Raw genomic sequence first — 18,790 nt, 5'->3', positions numbered from 1 at the left:
ATGGAAACCCAAAATCTCTGTAAATGTTTATGAAAATTAATAAAATATAATTATAGAAAAGAAAAAAAAAAGAAAATGAAACAAAATAAAATACAGCTAACCCTATCTAACCCCTGGGCACAATCCTCAAGTGCTCAGTTTCTTACCATGTCAGAGTGGCTTCAGCAGCATCCTTTACCCTCATAGACGCCGGGTTTGGCTCCTTATCTCCTTTGTACTTGACTTCTTGCTCACTATTCTTGGACTTACTTCCTGAGATACCCAGTTCCACAATCTCCAGAACTTCCTTAAGGCAGTCCTAGAAGCAGGAGAGGTAGATTAATTTTTGTGATAAATGTTGTCTATGAGAAAACAGGGAAATACAACAAGATGCTAACCGTTTTGTGTTCTGGTGGTAGGAGTGATGGTATTCCAGTGCCTTTCTAGTTTTCTTTAAGATATATATATAGATAGATAGATAGATAGATAGATAGATAGATAGATAGATAGATATAGATATATAGATGATATATAGATTAGATAGCTATAGATATAGATATAGATATAGATATAGATATAGATAGATATATGTATAGATATATATGTAATTTCACAATAATATACACACACACACGTTTTCCTTTAAAGAAATGAATTTGAGTGATAGGATAATAAATTAATGATAAATTCAAATCAGTTTTATCAGTCAAAATTTGCTTAAAATTACCCAGATTGTACATCATGAAATGTGGGCTACAAAAATGTTAGCAGTAGTTCAGTTAAACCTGGGATAGTTAAAACAATCTAGATTATGCAAAGGGAAGCTTATCAATTACTGATGTTTTTAAACACATTTCCAGCATCATACTTTAGAAACTACAACTATAACGATTAACATTTAATCAATAGTAATATTTTTAAAACTACCTAAAGCTCTCTGCAAACAGCTAATGTATCCCTTCATTATTTACACTGTAACTTTCTTATTATGACTGCCTTTCCTATAGGTAACCATTATATATAACATCGGGGAAAGCAGATTAGCTATCTATGTCCATTTCAAAGGAGAAATACATGTGTGTAAAATAGCATGCAATCAAACTTTTTGATATTAGCACATTTTATGGGAAAACTGTGCTCTATCTTCACAATCTGATTCTCAATTATCATTCTTAATCTGGTGATGGGTGACAAAAGTACCTACTAGCCATGCACATTGAAATCTAACAAATATATTCAGTTTAAAATGTTCAATAGTGTAATTAAAATGTCCACTAGTGTAATTAAATATAATCTCTTTTAAGAAATCTTTTCCCGTACATAATGTTTCCAAGCATAAACTCACCTTTTCATCAAGCATATCAGGATGCTCTGTCAGCCAGACACAGAGACACTGAAAAGCTGCCACTATCATGGAGTGCAGATCCCGGGAGTGAAGGGGAGCGGGCCGACTACACTGGTACACAATATAGGTGCACACGGAACTGATGGCTCGCTTCCGGTCTCCTGAGTCAACCAGCACCTTCACCTGAGCATAGTCATTGAGGAACAAAAACAGTCAGGAACCACTGTGCCAATTTCAAAGCATCTGTACTGAGGTCTTATCTATCTGAGGTCATGGTACACCACAGGAAGCCTTAGATTTTTACATTTTCTTTATATAGATAGAGCGAGCTCTGGTGGCATAGTGGTGAGGAGCTGCACTGCCAACCCAAAGGCATGCAGTCTGAATCTACAAGCTGTTCTGCAGGAGAAAAATGGGCAATCTTCTCCCATGCAATTTAATGCCTCTGAAAACCCACTGGAGGGACAGCTGTGAGTCAGTTTTGAGTTGATGGTACTCAATAACAACATATAAAGATAGATATACAGAACATGTCAGATGTATTCTGATTCAGATGTTAATATTATGCAAAAATAGTGGCACCTCTCAGGCCCTAAAACAGTATAGCGTTTTCGTAGCTTGTCATGCTCTGAAATCTGAACCCCTTGGATGTACTCATCAACCTGGCAATTGAACACACATGCGCACTATTACATCCTGCTAGTCCAACTCCTCAGGGATCTGCTATAGGCTTCAGAGTTTTGTGAAATGGCTCAGATGTCTAATAAACTGCACATATTTACAGTGTACATTCTGAGAAGTTTTCTATACATCTGTGAAGTCACAATCATATTCAAGATAGTGAACATACTCATTATTTACAAAAATCTCTGTACACAATCGTATAGTTTTCCTTCCCACTCCTGAAACAATTTATCTGCTTTGCATGTTATGTTGGAATTTTACAGAAACGAAACCGTATGAGATATACTGTTATCATCTGTCTTCTTTCACTCAGCACAATATATTCTGAGATTCATTTCACATTTTTATCCATTATTTATTCCTTTTTAGTACTGAGCAGTATTCTATTATATGTCCATATCACAACTTATCCGTTCATTTTTTTGTTTGTTCCCATTTATCTCTTGATAAACATTTAGAGTGCTTCTAGTTTGTGGATATTACAAGTAAAGCTGCTATAAACCTTTATGCCTAAACTTCTGGGTGCACATATGTTTCATTCTCTCTTAGCCATGGAATAGCAGGATAATATGAGAAGTGTATATGTAACTTTTTAAGAACTGCAGTTGCTGCTATTTTTAAGTGCCACTGAGCCAACTACAACTCACAGTGATTCTGTACAATGGATCTGAACCCTGCCCTATCCTGTGTCATCCTGAACATCTCTGACACACTCAAGCCCACTGTTAGAGGCAATGAATCACTCTATCTTGTTGAGGGTCTGTCCCATCTATGCTGACTACCCTTCTTTCCAAGCATGATGTCCCTTCCAAGGACTGGCCCCTCTTAACAACAAGCTCAAAGCATGTGAGACAAAGTTTCACTATCATCGTCTCCAAGGAGCACCCTGACTGTACTTTTTCAAAGACATACTTGTTTATCTTTTTGGCATTCCATGAGATATTTAGCACTCTTCTCCAACACCATAACTCAAAGGTATCAATTTTTTCCCGTCATCCTTTATTAGTGTCAAATGGTCAGCTGCACAGCAAAGAACTGAAAAAATAATGCTTTGTATCAAGCACACCATGGTCTTCAAAGTGGCATCGCTGCTCTTCAGCACTCTGGAGAGATCCTTAACAGCACACTTTCTTCAAAGTAATAAATGTTTTGATTTTCTGGCTGCTGGTGGACCCAAGCAAAATGAAATCATTAACAATTTTATCTCTTTTCCACCTATGATGATGTTGCCCACTGGCCCAGTGATGAAGATTTTTGTTTTCCTGATGTTAAGATGTAACCTATATTGAAGGTTGTAGTCTTTGATCATCTACAGCAAGCGGTGCAAGTCCTCCTAGCTTTCTGCAAGTTAAGGCTGTATTGTCTGCATAATTCAAGTTGTTGATGTGTGTTCCTCTGACCGTGATGTCACATTCTTCTTCATATAGTCCTGCTTCTTGAATGATCTGTCTGCATACAGATTAAATAGGTGTGGAGAAAAGATACAGCCCTGAAGCAACCTTCCTGATTTTAAACCATGTAGTATTTCCTTGCTCTGTCTGTACAACAGCTTCTTGGTCTGGGTATAACTTTTGTATGAGCATAATTATGTGTCCTGGGATTCCCATTCTTCTTAGTATATTACATTTCCACCCACAGCGTGTGAAGTATCAGTTCTTCCTCCAACAAGTGACATGGCATTTTTCATTTTAGCTATTCTAACAGATACGTAGTGGTATCCAATTGTGGTTTTAATTGTATTTCCCTAATAAGTAATGACAGCAAAGCCTGGTGGCACAATGGTTAGCAGCTTGTCTGATACACGAACCCTATGCAGTGGCTCCACAGAGGATAGAGCTGGCATCTGCTCCAGTTAAGATTACAGTCCAGAACCTTTAGGGGGTTCTTAAGAGTAAAAAATTAACTCAACAACATGTAACAACAAATGATGCTGAGTATCTTTTCAAGGGCTTATGTATTATTCACAAATCTTCTTTGGTAAAGTGTCTTTACTAATTTTTAATTGGGTTGCTAATTTTCTTCTTATTGAGTTTCAAGAGTTCTTTGGATCACTAGTCCTTGTCTGATGTTGCCTGTATTTAAAAGCATAGTTTTTTTAAATTTTTGATGTTTTCTGTTGTTTCTGCCATTTATACAGAAGCACTTCCTTATCCAAAGTATTTTCCATTTCTTCATTGTGCCAGTTTAGACAAGCTACTTAACCCCTTTATGCCCCTCTATTTTGTTGTTGTAAGGACTAAATGATTTCCGGTATGCTAAGTAGTCAGAACAGTGCCTGGCTCACGGAAGCATTATCTAAGTGTCATTCCTAAAACCTGAAATATATTCCACATACTTGTGGAGGAAATGAAATAACTGTGAAGACAAAAATAATGACTAGCTACTACTACCAGCATCTGGACTAACTGCATTCTGTCCGTTAGTTTAGGTGAATTCCTCTGGTGAGATACCACAGGCTTTAACCAATAAGGACCACAAACATCACAGTGGCATTTGTTTGTTTGTTTGGAGGCAGGAAGGCAGAGCAACTGCCAGTGATTCCTAGCTATAACCCTAGAGAAAGAACAGTGTACCAAAGGTCCCTAGAAACACCATATTGCTTTTGACAGCGATGTGGTTCCACAGGTCTCACAAATGTATTTTCACTTCCTGTGATTATCAGTAACTGTTCCCCATAAAACTATGGCAATCACATCCATCCTCGGGATTTTTGAGGTATGTTCACAGAGGTAGTGAGACTATCTTGAGTCTTCTTGCCTATTTTGTCTAGTAACTCAGGTTAACAGCCTCAAATCACCTTTCTTCCATGGGTGTAGAAGAACTTGAGCTGTATTATCTTGGACAACACTACCTTACATGTGTCATCTTCCTAGTCACAAGCTATCATAAATATTTTATCTCATTTATTCCTCACAAAAGTGAGGTGATAGAAACAAAATAATCCTATACATTTTATAGTAAGAAAACAGAAAACACTTTTTTTTTTTTCAGCTGTTTCATTTGGTCCAAGGTTTGGGCTAAGGGCTTCTGGGTGGATAAGATTCTACATCAGGGTGGGATAGAGAAGCTTGTTGCTGTTGGCAGGGGGACGCAGGTTTCTCCCTGCAAGTCCCCGCAGACCCCTAGTCATGCTTGAGGGTGAGACGCTCAAAGAGATACTCGCCCAGCTCAGCCTGAGGGCCGCCCAGTCTTCTAATGTTGGTCAGATGGTCACCCATCTTCTTCAGCAGTTTCACTTCCTTGTCCAGGAAGTGGTTCTCCAGAAAGTCACAGAGATGGGGGTCAGTGTGGGCGGAACCCACGGCGTGCAGATCCAGAAGGGCCTGGTTTAGGTTCTTTTCCAAGGCTGCTTGCATAGCGTCCAGGGTTTTACCCCACTCATGCTGGGATGGCTTCTGGATATATTGGAAGAGGATTCACCTGCCACGCTGGTTTTGCAGCTTCAAGAGCCGCTTGGCACCCTCACGCTTCTCATTCGCCAACTCGCAGAAGAAGTGTCCCACGCCTTCCAAGGCCACATCATCGCGGTCAAAATAAAAACTCAGAGAGAGGTGGGTGTAAGAGGCCTGCAGGTGCAGGTTACCAGACGGTTGACGCCAGCTTCTGCTTTGGCGGAATAGTTTTGACGGATCTGAGAGCTCATAGTTGGTCGAGGTTTGGGGGCTAACAAAAAAAAGGTGTTAGCTGGTCTCAAAAATAGGAGATGGTTGAGATGGTCCCGAGGTTAGGCCTGGAGGTGAAGTTAGAAGGTAGTTGGAGGCTGGAAGGGGGGAAGTCGCCGGGTCTGTTCCGTCCAAACACTGTTGAAGCAAGAGACAGATCCACGAGACCGCTGGGGAACTAGAAAACACTTCTTTTTAAGAGGCAAAATGTTCACTCAGTTCTCAGGTTCCACAAAATTCAAATAACAGCTATGAAAGAAATGTGGACATATAACCAATTCTTATGAAGTACTGATAATGGAAAAAAATCAGATGATCTCAAGCATTCTATTTTGGGAATTATTCTTTATAAAACAGATCTCTCCTTACTACATCTGTATTATGGCATTTTCATGTTCATGATACAATATTTTATGTATTATATATTAAGATTAGATGGACCTACAATGGCAGAAAATCCCCACTGAAAAAGTAAGGGTATTATATGCAAATAAGGAGCTCAGATCACATAGTGCATCACATGCTGAATCTACCAGCTGCTCCTCAGGACAAAGATGGGCAGGCTCCTCTCATAAGGATTTATAGTCTGAGAAATCCAGTGGAAGATCACCACGGGTTACAACAGAAGGAGTTAAGGAAATAGAAAATATAAATATCAAGTTATTCTATAGTTATATAAATATAAAGTATGCAAATGTTTCCTATAATTTAACAGGGAAAAAATCATATATTTTCTGGACCTGTTTTACACTGGATGCTGAATTTGTACATTCTGAGTGTAAACTATGCTTGAGTATGACTAACATTGCAATTCCCACACCAGGGGCTTGGGAAGTAAAGAAAAAAGAATGAAGGCCTAAGGTGCTGGGCTGAACCAAAAGAACCGTCCTTCTCACCTTTGCCAGGCCAGAGAGGAGCTCTAGAGCCGCCAGTGAGATGCTCATGTCCTGCCGCCACTGCGAGTTGAGCCTCTGAGTGACGAGATGGATGCTGCGAATCAGGAGCCCAGCAGCTGAATCTGTATTAAGAGCTAGGATATAACCCCAATGCCACATCCCACAGGGAGGGAAAACAACTAAGCATTAGTAACGAGAAGCACAGCATTCCACCAGGCACAGACCACAGCAGCCACAGTGAGCATGACCATGACGGGCACCCACATAGTGCTACGCTCCCCGCCCCGCTGGCCTGAGCACCTAGCCTGAATGAACAGTGCACGGGGCACATGGGCTGGGCCAGAGCAGCCCTCAGCGCCCAGATCAGGCACTTTCACATAGGCATCCATTGCAACTTGGCAGTTTCTGTATCAATTTCAGAATAATGTAAATTTTAAATTTCTGAATTAACAATTCAGAGAGCTACATTTTAAAAGAAACAAAACCCAACAATGAAAAGGCTATCTCTTCCTTTCTTGGAATTTATGGAGACAACTAGAATTTTAGAGCCTGCTCAGATGCTGGCAGTTATCCTCGAAAACTTGTCAGCATTACTTCCAGGGTTTTAACCATCAACACATGCAAGGCCTTTTCAAACATTTTTAACATTTAGCTTTCCAAGACTAATACTTCAAAAAAAAAACCCTTTTTTTTTTAAATCAAGCCATTATGGTTTTTTGTTTGGCCTTCAATTCTGTATTTAAAAGTAATTTTTCTTAGCTAATAATTAATTAGAAGAAATTAAATTAGGACAAATTGAATTTATAAAGGAAGCTTTAGGTAGGGACATTATACCTGTCGATCCTATCAGAAAGAGGGCAGTGACAACAGAAAAAGGAATGATCATTAAAAAGACATTCATGCGACACTAACACATATTTGGATTTCTTAGTAAAAAATATTTTACGACATTACAAGCAGAACTCACTAGCAACAGTTCAAAATGCTGAAACAAACAATAATCACTTCAAACATTTATATTAGAACACATGTAGTAAAGCAAAAATTATTTTTAAAATGTTTTAGAAAGCATAGAAAGTAAGCATAATTTCGATCCTACAGTGTATGTAATTAAATCTACATGTGTAATGAATACGGTAGCAAATTAAAGAATTTCTCCACAGAGACATTATTTCAATGTATTGAATACCCACATAATGCATTTATATGTGGCATGCTCAAGGATACTTATTGCAAAAATAAACTACAGAAATATGCCTGAGACTCTAACTCTAGGATCGTAAAGTATCAAGATAATTAAAAAAAAAATAAACTTACATCTAAAGATCTAGACTTCATTCCACTTTTGGGTTACACTCACAGTTTCAATACATTATTAGTATTTGTGGGGGAAAGCTAAAGGGCACAGATAAACAGACTCCCAGAATTCATAAAGTGCCCAAGATATACAGTATCACTGAACTGAGTACTTTGTTGGGAAATTTATTTGACAAGATAAAAAAGAAAACTATTTCCTTGCTTGTGCTTAAAATTTAAAACTGAAAAGTCAAATAGTAAGTATATGGTAGGACACAGGTTTTAAACACGAAGGCAGACTCCCCTTTGGGTTTCCATCCTGTCACTGTCTTCCAACATGGCTGAAACTGATTACTGGTCCTCTCTTCAACTGGGTGCTCAGGGGCAGAGACCACATCTTACTGCGTTCCAGATATCATTAGCATCTGGTACACAAACCAAAAATGTTCCCTGACAATCTACTATAATAATTTCTAAAATCTAAAACTACTCCAAATCTAGCTACTAAAAGCTATGCAGTCAAATTAAAAAGATTTTCTTTTTCTTTGTTAGCTTTTTGGACTAAGACACTTAAAAACTCCAAAGATCCCGAACCTCACAATTGGGGTTTTTTTGGCCTGTTTGTATGTTTGCTTTACGAATCTGCGCATCAAGGTTATTCTGTTAAACTGGGTTTCAAAACAGACAAACACAGCTTACCGTAATCCCTTAGGAGAGCTTGAGCGGGTCTTTCACTATCGGGAGTTGTGGGCTCTGTGCTTCCACCACTTGCTGAACTAATACCACTGTTAGTTCGACTGTGACTCTTCAGGTTACTTTCTCCACCACCCTAGTCCGATAAAAAGGAATTAAGTGTCTGAGGGCTACTCAAATACTTTACAAGTGCAGATGGGGGTGAATCATTAAAAACTACACAACAAAATGGAGTATAAAAACACAACAGCCCAAACTGGCACCCTGAAAACGACTGAGAATGGATTAAAACTGCTGGAGTATTTGCATGCAGACACCATCAAGTGGAGGATATACAGAATGACATCACCATAGGGGCCTGTAACTCAGCCTGCTACTGTTTTCATCTTTACTAGACTTCTCAAGCTAATGAATCTGGATCCCTAAAGAAAACACCTTACTACCTTCAAAGCAAAAGTTCAGGACAGGAAAATAATCTTTAACACTACACAAAATCTAAACAAACATACATAAACCTTCAAATGCAGTTTTATTATAAAATACAGGTAATAAAGTATTATGGTCATTAGAAAGAGCTCTGGTGGTGGTGCAACAGTTAAGCGTCCTGCTGCCAACCAAAAGTCTGGCATTTCAAATCCACGGAAGAAAGACGTGGTGATCTGCTTCTATAAAGGTTATATTCTACAAAACTCTATGTAACAGTTATTCTACGTCACATGAGGTTACTCATAAATGTTTGTTGTTAAGTGCTGTTGAGTCCAAACTGACTCATTGCTGACTCTCCAGCAAGTTTTCAAATGCTGTCAATCACAAGAGAGATGTTCCACCTTTCTCCTGTGCTATAAATGTTTAGGGGCTGGCAAATGTTTTCCTTTTGCTCTCATATTCTTCCTCTATAAACACATTACTTTTAGAGCAGTTAAATTATTAATTAAAAATCCATTGCCCCTGAGTGAGTCCAACTTATCTTGCCCTCTATAGGGTCTCTGAGGCTGCGAATCTTAAAGAGGAGGTAATTGCCCCATCCTTCCCCCATGGAACATGGTGGACGCCATCACCTTTCCTCCTCCTGCTCAGCTTACACAGGTTCGTTAATCCCCTTGCCCCTCAGCCTCTCTTTCAGACACAGAAATCTCCTCTCTTGCAGATTAAAGCAGAAGACACTGACAAATCTACGGGAAGTTTTTCTGATTTAGAAGCATTAGTGTTTTAAGGGATGTTCAAACTGAGATGAAGAGAGGCTGTAATGAGATGATGAGATGGGAGAAAATGTATTACATGCTCGCTTACAGTCAGTGCTAGAGCTACGAGGAGCGGCAGGGATTACAGAGCAGGTGCTTGTGCCAAGACTATTCAGGTTGGTTTACCAACACAGCAAAATAAATAGAGGACTTTTGAGTAAACACTACCTATGAATCCAGATTACATTTAGCAAGACTTGATCTCATGCAGAATCTGTCAAGAGTCTAAAATACAGCTGGTGAGTAAAGAAAAACCTCAGCAATACAATCATTCTAATCGATGAATTATCTTTGAAAAAATCATAGGGACAGGATACTTAATTACCTTTAATTATAATTTACATAAAGTCAGAAGTTGATAATCTGGTAAATTCTGTCTGGAACTAAGGTACTAACGTTGTTTCTTACCATCTCCATTTGACAGCCAATGGCTTCTAAAAGTGCTGAATCTTGAACAATATTTAACATTGCCCCTGCAAAAGCAAAATATATATACATAAATATCAGTAGTTATTAAGCATGAAAAGGAGATTGAAAAAACTGAGTCCTTATGTTAGTGGTAGAGGAATAATCTAGAAATATTACTGTGGTGATGGTTACACAACAAGATTAACATAACCAGTCACTGAATTGTATATATTAAAAAAACCTGTGGAAGTGGCAAATGTTGGGATATATTTTTACAGTAAAACATGGGGGTGGAGAGCGAGGAAGACCAACCGACAACTCTAATGCCAAGATTATTAAGAAAGTCTAAAATGTAAGTGAATGCCACATCTTGTGAAAACAATTCCTTGCTTTTCTCTCTTCACAGAAGTCCTGGCAGTGGTTCAAAGTTTTGGGTGCTAATCAGAAAGTTAGCAGTGTGAATTCACCAGCTGCTCTAAGGGAAAGAGATGTGGCAGCTGGCTTCTGTAAACATTTACAGCCTTGGAAATTCTGTAGGGAAGTGTTATTATCTCCTCAGTTTCTTGGAGAGGAACATCATTCTTGGAAGGCAGAGCATCAGCAAAAAGCAAGGCGGCCCTCAACCAGATGGACTGACACAGCGACTGCAGCAATGGGCTCAAGTAGGTCAGGGATCCTGAGGATGGCACAAGATAGGATAAAGTTCAGATCTGTTGTTCCGAGTCATACACGACTCAATAGGATAAAGTTCAGATCTGTTGTTCCGAGTCATACACGACTCAACGGCAACCTAACAACAGCAGCAGCAGCAGGTCACTTGGGAGCTCTGTGGCTTAGTGGTAAGGAGTTGTGCTGTCAACCTAAATCCACCAGGTGCTCCACAGGAGAAAGATGGATTTACTGCTTCTGAAAACCCACTAGAGGGTCAGCTATGAAGCCATTCTAACTGAATGGTACATAACAACATAGGGTCATTATGAGTCAAGAGTGACTTCATAGTAGCAGAGTTTTTTCTGTTTCTCTTTCCTTCATCTCGGTTCTTTACATATTTTCTAATAAAATGCAAACTCTGCCTCTGATTCTGAAAAGTCCATTTCAAGATCAGTAATATCCAAATTTCTGGAGTGGGGAGAGATGTGTGTACAAACCTAGTATCATCTGTGTGTTGTTTGGGTCTGTTTCTGTCTGCAAGGCACCAATTAGAATATTCACAAGTCTCAACTTCAGAGACAGAAAAGTTATTGGTTTATCATATGAAGAGCTGTCATCATTACTAAACTTTCCTTCCAGGACCACCTGTGGAAGAAATAAATAACATTGAGCATTGACTTGTGGGGTATACTATGCTCATACAGGTACTACTAGAATGGATAGAGCACAGTCTAGTAAGCAAGATTCTCTGTTTAACTAATACTAGCCACTGTGCTACAGCTCTAACTCATACCATGTAAACTGTCAAACACTAGCATCCCTAAACAGGAGATTTCACAGCATGCAGGCAGACTGACTGAAGAAATAACAAGCAAGCAATACATCAACTTTGTTAAATTACTGGAAGTAAGTAAATTGAATTTTTTAAAACATCTCCTTTTCCATTTTTAAAACACAAAGTGCACTTAAATTAGTATACAAAACTTAATATAGAATACAAAAACATTAATATTACCTCAGATTTGACTGTGCCAAAATGATGAGGGAGGGGTAACAAAGAAAGTAGGATATTAATGGAAGATCGTCTCAATTCTGTTGGATTTACATAGCTTTTGAATTTTGAGAGTTCTCTGCCAAAAAAGGGGAAAAAAATTCTTAGTATTTTGAAACTGAAGTATGCTTTTAGCTACAGCTGGGTACATATTGTGCCAATTTTTTACAAGACAAGCTTTGGGTTTGGTTTCACAGAGGTACAGTAACTACCTTCTATGGAGTTTATCTTGTGCAATTTTTGTTTTGTGATGTTAAAACTGTTATTGAGTTAAACTGTAATCTAACTTATTCATTATTTAAAACTGAAGGTTTTATAAATATAGGACAATTCTTGACTAGGGTAGCTCTAATCTCTATACGTCAGGTCAAAAAGGCTTCACTCAGGTAAATCAGAACTGCTGGTGTTTACAAACCAGGAAGGTCTGGGTATTCTACCTTCATTTAAGGTGGTCTGAGCTCCTTTAAGCCATGGAGACAACAGACCAGGATAAACTAGGAAACTGGAGACCAGCATCACATGGACCAAGTCTAACCAGACAGTGATGCAGAAATGATAGCTTACCTGTCAGGCAAAATGGTTTCAAGAGCTGAAATAAAGTAAGGGACCACAACATCAATCCCTTTCAAGTCACAGCAGAACAAAGGAGGAGAGTTTAGAATAACGCTGGCCAACACAGGATGGCACACATAATCATTTATCTGCAAACCTTGAATTAAAAGCATGTAAAATCTAGGGAAGCAAAAAAAAAAATTTAAACTACTGACCAACTATTTTCATAATTACTAATCATTTTCTATATAGTCATCTGAAAATCTATTTGACTCTTCATTACTTCTATCCTTTAAAACATATCTTCCTAGAGTTGAAACTATAATTCAGTATCATATACAGAAAAATCTAAATAATGTTTATTAACAGAAAAAAAAGACATCTATTACACACACCTTCTTGAAGTTTCAGAAACTATTAGTCAAAGCTTAATGTACCTATAAGTGAAAAAACCAAAACAGTTGAACTATTTTAAACTGGAAAATTACAGAATCAAATTTTAAGAGAGTAAAACTTTGGGGTATTCCATAAAAATGTTTTTTACATCTTTCCCTCCTTCCTCATTACTTTTTTTTGGGGGGTTAGTTGGGGTTTGAGGCTACAAAGAAAACAAAGTTCATTCACTACTGTACTTATCATGATATGAAGGTTACTCTGAACAACACTGCTTTTAGAATATACTGGAATATGTCTTATTCTCAAGCCTTAATCACTCAGGAAGTATTCAGTCTTCCTTCACTGAAAAGCCACTACATTGGTACACGTTCTTCTAGAACTTCATTTTTCTTTTCTCCATCAAACTCTTTAGAAACCACTTTCTCATCTTCTGATCACCCTCCTCAAGACAACTTAAGCAATCTTCTGTCTTTAAAACACAAATAAAATTGCAATTGCAAATAACCTAGTCCTCAGATTGCCAAATCCAGGAGCTATTTCTATGTCTTAACTTACTCTGGCTTTTTAAAACATTCAACTTTTTATCCTGGAGAGGGTTAAACCAGGCTGCTCCTTGGAGCAAAGGATTCTAAGGCTTCGTCTGACATACTTTGGACATGTTTTAAGGAGGGACTGGTCCTTGGAGAGGGACATCATGCTTGGTAGGGTGGAGGGACAGTGGAGGAGGGGAAGACCCTCTATGAGGTGGACTGATTCAGTGACTGGGGTAATCGGGATAGATGTGTCGGAGACAGTACAGAGCAGAGTTTAGGGGTGTTGTACATAGGGTCACTATGAGTCACAAGCGACTCGACAGCACATAACAACAACAACAACTCTTTAGTTATTCCCTATTACTAACTCCTATGGCTAATTTCTTTAACACATCCTTATTCCTCCTGCCCCTCAATACTGATGTTCTTCAGGCTGTCACCCCTAATTTTCTAGGTTTTGCTCTTCTACCAGCTTAAAGACCATTCACTGATGGCAGTGAATTTGATCTTATCGGTCTCAAGCCCACATCTCTCAAGTAAACTCCAGATCTTTTAGCAAAAGGTTATCAAGTATCTTAGAGAAAGGAACATCTATTAACTACTGCAATACTCTCTGTGTATAACACCTGGCACAAAGTAGCTATTTAATAAATATCTGCTGGCAGTTTACAAAAAAATAATACTTTCAAAGCTAACCTCCTCCCCACTGTACATCATGGCCTGAGAGTGTATTAACTAGCACTGATTCCTCGTAACTAATTTCTTTTTGTTTTAATCACATTAAGAGATTCTCTGGTATCTAAATAAAAAAGCCCATGTCTCATTCTGCTGCATACTTGTTGATTCCAACTGTTGGAATCAATTCAGAGCTGATCCTCCAGTGCATTTTCAGAGGCAGTAAAACTGCACGAGAGGAGACTGTCCATCCTTCTGCAGAGCAGCTGGTGAATTCAAACGTTGTGCTTTTGGGATTGCAGAGCAGCTTCTTACCACTAGGCTACCAGAGATGCCGACTACATATTTACATGGTGTTTCTAAACTTGTTTGCTCTGATAAGAGTCAGTATATTCCTTTTTTCCAGCAGGAACAGGGATATGTGAGTGTTTTTATTGGTATCTATATAGGGAAGGGTTCAGAGCTATTGTGCAAGGGGTCTCTATGAGTTGCAGGTGACTTGATGGCACATAACAACAACAACAACAAATTTCAGCACTTATGTGAATAATAAACTAAGGAGAGTAATACAGACTCAAGGAAAATAGAAAAGTCATTACAATTAATTTAGGAAAAAAGTGTAATGATGGGGAAAGAGTAGAGAGATTATGTGGCAGAAAGGACTGAAGAAAGAAAGAAGAATATCAGCTGATTCCTAGTTTCAGGGACTGGCTGAAGTCATAGCTTTAGTAAGATGAATCTAATCAGGCAAGGTTTAATTAAGATCACTGTTGAAGGACCCTGCTCCATGGTACCTAACAACCCACCTGACTTCCTAACATCCTCTAAATACTAGCATCCTTTTCAAGTGTAGCATCATCATACAATGTCCTAATGCGTTCCTGAGCCCCCAGGTTTAAGTGCTAGTCGCTTATAACACATTACCCAGGTTTCTCTACTCTCAGTGTCCTATTCGACCTTGATTATTGCTACTTGTGAGTATGGGTTTACTCATTCCAGAAAACAGATCCTTAGAGGCAGGAGTCACAACTGACTTTTTTTTTTTTAATTACAAACAACTGACTTTTTAATGGATCTTTCATCGTGCCTCTTACTGTGTTGAAAAAGTATAAATAAATTAGGGCGGTTCCTTCGAATGGCTCTAAAATTAACACGAATCAAAGTTTGAAAGTTACATGTTAATTCTAAAATAAAAAACATCTTAGTCTTGACTAAATCTGATAAGGCAAGTAAAGTAGAAGAACTCAAACAAAAATGTCAATTACTTACAGACATTTGCAGATAGTGCGGAATAATATTTACTTTATCAGTTCAGCCTAGTAAACCACATTACAAGAGTTCTACTATGAAAACTAGGTAAATGGAAAAATATTTCTAAGACCTGGATAGATACGCTGGCAGAATCTCTTCTCCAGTCTTCTTGCTACAAAAAATCCTACACAGTGTCCCACAAGCCTCAGCTCTTCCTGCTTCATAGTTATCAGGAAATTCACTTGCATCAAACATAGGATTGGAAACCATGGTGTCTGTGGACATTTGTGACCCTTTCCGTCGAAACTCCATGCTAGCTTGTGTTGTAATGGCTGGAGAGAGAAAAGGAAGGTTTTATTATATTTGTCAATATGCCAAATAGGCTCATGGGACCCTGGACACAAAGATCAAATACTGGTGTCATTAAGTATCTATTGAATAGAATAGAAAAAAATGCTTTTGTTTAGCAACTATGCCTTAATTTTTTGTTTTAAAGGGCTCTCTGAAACCTTCTTTGAAAACAGGTAAACAATTCATTCACCGTGGCACTGTCAGTTTAACAGATTCTACAAGAAGCATTTTTCAACTGACTTTCTTATCATCAGAGTATATCTGTATATATCTGTATTAATATACAGATATATAATACAGAATGTGGCTTTTCTATTATTTTCTGATTTTCCTCCCCCTATAGAATTTCCATTTAAAATGCATTAAGAAAAATAGCTACTATAATTTAAACATTACTCCTGACAAACATCAGAAATGAATGGGTAATCCCATGCTAGTCTGTATTCTTTGAGGAGAGGGCAATGTATGGATGAGGAATGGGTAGGGAGGAAGAGAAAGCATTCCCACCAGCCCACCCAACTCCAAAATACACATCAAAGAATCCCCCAACCAAGCAAAATGAGAATGAATTTTAACAACCACAGATAGCAGCTAACTTGAGGTTGATACATTAGAAAATTGGGTTGGTAAAAAAGATTACCATGGTCATTCATTGTCACTGAAACAGAAGCCCTTCGAAAGTTGCTTTCATTTTTAACAAAAGATTTCACAGTGCATTGGAAATCACTCTGAAATCTTTAATTACTCTACATAAATATTTTAATTCTTTTGTATTAACAGATTTAACAGAATGTAGTTGAGCATAAATCTTTATGCAACTTCCCATGAGCCATTTTTAGTGCTGAGTAAGCTATTCAGCAATAATACATTGGAAAACACTACATGCAGAATGCATACAAATCAAACACTAAATCTGTATAAAAGTAAGCTTAAAGCTTAAAAAAAAAAGCCAAAACACAGTTAGTGCAAAGTCCTGGAATTCATGACATGACCAGACTAGTGTACAGAAATAATGGGACTGATTCAGGCAGATTAATTTGCTTTTGCCAACAATCTTCCCCATTCAAAACACAGAAAAGTATTTTCCTTCCCAAGTGCAAAAACTACAAGAGACAATGACAATCAAAAGATTTAATGGAATTATGAAAAAAAATAAAAACATGACTGCAATTAAGGAGAAGCTTCTGGTTCCTACTTACAAGATTTATAAGAAAGAAGAATTTGGATAAAAGATGCTGCAAGATAATAGAAATAAATGGAAACAAATCAAAGGACAGCAGTAATTATAAAATACTTTAAAGATGGTGAAATTTTACATTATGTTAAGAAGCTTTTTAGCTTTTCAAAAGTTAAGAGTTTTATGATATTTCAAGCTAGTTCAAAAACATAAGAAATTGTGCATTCAAATCCAAAATTATGATTTTTGTATCATGCAAAACAATGAACGAAGAAAATTACACAACTACAAAGATTGAGGTTTTGAACTGCCATAACGTGCATTAAAATTTTAGTTTATTAACCCTTCCCAGCTCAATATTATTTTTACAAAGCTTAGTGTAGTGTCACATAAATCTAAAACTAACCACACACAAAAAAGCAAGCACTTTAAGTTAGAGGTGAACTGTATGACAGAATTCCTTGATGACAGCCAGTACTTAGAAAACTAATGTTAGTGTACCCAGACCTCCCACTCCACCCAAAACCTCCAGATTGGCATCCAAAAGCACTCTAATCCCCTTTAGCTACTTTGACACCTAACTGAACTTCTCCTGGGTATTGTTAACAGCTTTCATCATCTCTAAACACAACAGGAACAGAGAAGTTTCGATCCTTTCCCCACCAAGGAAAATCTCAAACAGTTAAAAAAGTAAGAATGTGTTGGCTATATATCATTTGAATTCTGTTTTCTATTTTCTGGTGCAAGAGGATAAGTAAAGCTGTTACAAAGCCCCTAGGGAGTGGGAAAATTCGTAATTCCCTTTAAGCAATCTTACTACCAAAGCAGCAAGTTGAACCATTCTGGATTCAAGGATTTTAGTGTTAGCAACAAAAAGTTAAATGGTAAGTATTACATCTTAGTGAAAATAAAAGTGATCAGCTCATTCTATAAAATATAATACAAACTAATAAATATGGCTTAAAAACTCAAAACATAAAGCACATGAACATAAAGAAAATAATCCAAAACAATTTTTTTTAATTTTTACTCAGTCATCGTAAGTACGCACATTTACTTATTCATAAATAAGCATCATTTTCAAATTTATATACAAAATCATAATATGGAAATGGCAAAATATATAAAGTATCTAAATTTAGCCAAAATAAATTAAACAAAGGAATCTCTCAACTCAGACATTCAAATTCAAGTTATATTTCTGAAAATGTCTATAGTTCTAACTTGTCTAAATTATTTAAAATATTTAAAAATATTTTAAGAACATCCTAAAGAATTAAATGTTTCTAATGTTCTCATATATATATACCCTAGTTCTGAGCTGATACATACATACATTCCCGAGAGAAAAGAAGGGCCCTTTATGTGCATTAAATTATTTTCAGTTTGCTACTAGAATTAACAGTCTCCAAGAGATGCATAAACCAATGAATTTAGATAGCCTTTTGTTTTAATCTATTTCCAACTCCAATGGTAAAGTGATTTCTTACCAAACAACCAATTCACTCATTAACACATGTGAAGTGTTTAGCATAGTGTAATAGAAGCTCAATAAATGACAGTAACTAAAGTCAATACATTTTGCACTCACTCACCCTTCCACTCTATACATTATGCCATTACTTGCAAGCATAATGGTAAAATGGCAAAAGTATATAAAACTTTATTTACATAGAGTTGTATTTCTGCAATAAAATCTAAATAAAGGCATTCGGGTTAAAGTATTAATATAATTCTATACTACTTATACGAAATTACAGAACAAATGAATTTTCAATGTCCTTAAAATGAATTCAACTCAATGGAAAGGTGTTAAAGGCTTTTTGTAAATCAGAGCTATGTTGATATTTATACATATTAATGAGTGAATGGCTGTCAAACTTCAAGAAAAACACATTTTATGAGTAAATTTCTGTCAAAAACTTCATTCTGCATTATTAATGTAATTA

The 18,790-nt window shown here is 37.2% G+C and overlaps 1 protein-coding gene and 1 pseudogene across 2 annotated transcripts in view; both read right to left on the bottom strand.

Moving 5' to 3' along the window:
* Positions 1 to 18,790, bottom strand: part of RALGAPB (Ral GTPase activating protein, beta subunit (non-catalytic)) — an 89,189-nt gene that overhangs the window by 50,389 nt on the left and 20,010 nt on the right. The window contains exons 9-17 of one of the 2 annotated variants that reach the window (XM_006881523.1): positions 15,444 to 15,645; positions 12,471 to 12,638; positions 11,871 to 11,985; positions 11,353 to 11,500; positions 10,205 to 10,269; positions 8,562 to 8,691; positions 6,567 to 6,688; positions 1,325 to 1,507; positions 147 to 298 (exon numbers count right to left, since the gene is read on the bottom strand). In XM_006881523.1, the coding sequence (XP_006881585.1) occupies positions 147 to 298; positions 1,325 to 1,507; positions 6,567 to 6,688; positions 8,562 to 8,691; positions 10,205 to 10,269; positions 11,353 to 11,500; positions 11,871 to 11,985; positions 12,471 to 12,638; positions 15,444 to 15,645 (1,285 nt within the window). Of the gene's footprint in view, positions 1 to 146; positions 299 to 1,324; positions 1,508 to 6,566; positions 6,701 to 8,561; positions 8,692 to 10,204; positions 10,270 to 11,352; positions 11,501 to 11,870; positions 11,986 to 12,470; positions 12,639 to 15,443; positions 15,646 to 18,790 lie in introns of both variants that reach the window. The other variant, XM_006881522.1, reaches the window with a different exon arrangement.
* On the bottom strand, positions 5,131 to 5,651 carry LOC102859488 (annotated as a pseudogene).

This window comes from Elephantulus edwardii, unplaced genomic scaffold (genome assembly GCF_000299155.1).
Source record: "Elephantulus edwardii isolate Elephantulus edwardi_28Jun2011 unplaced genomic scaffold, EleEdw1.0 scaffold00015, whole genome shotgun sequence".
NCBI lineage: Eukaryota > Metazoa > Chordata > Mammalia > Macroscelidea > Macroscelididae > Elephantulus > Elephantulus edwardii.
The sequence above is the reverse complement of the archived record's forward strand: the minus strand, read 5'-3'. Positions and strand labels throughout refer to the sequence as shown.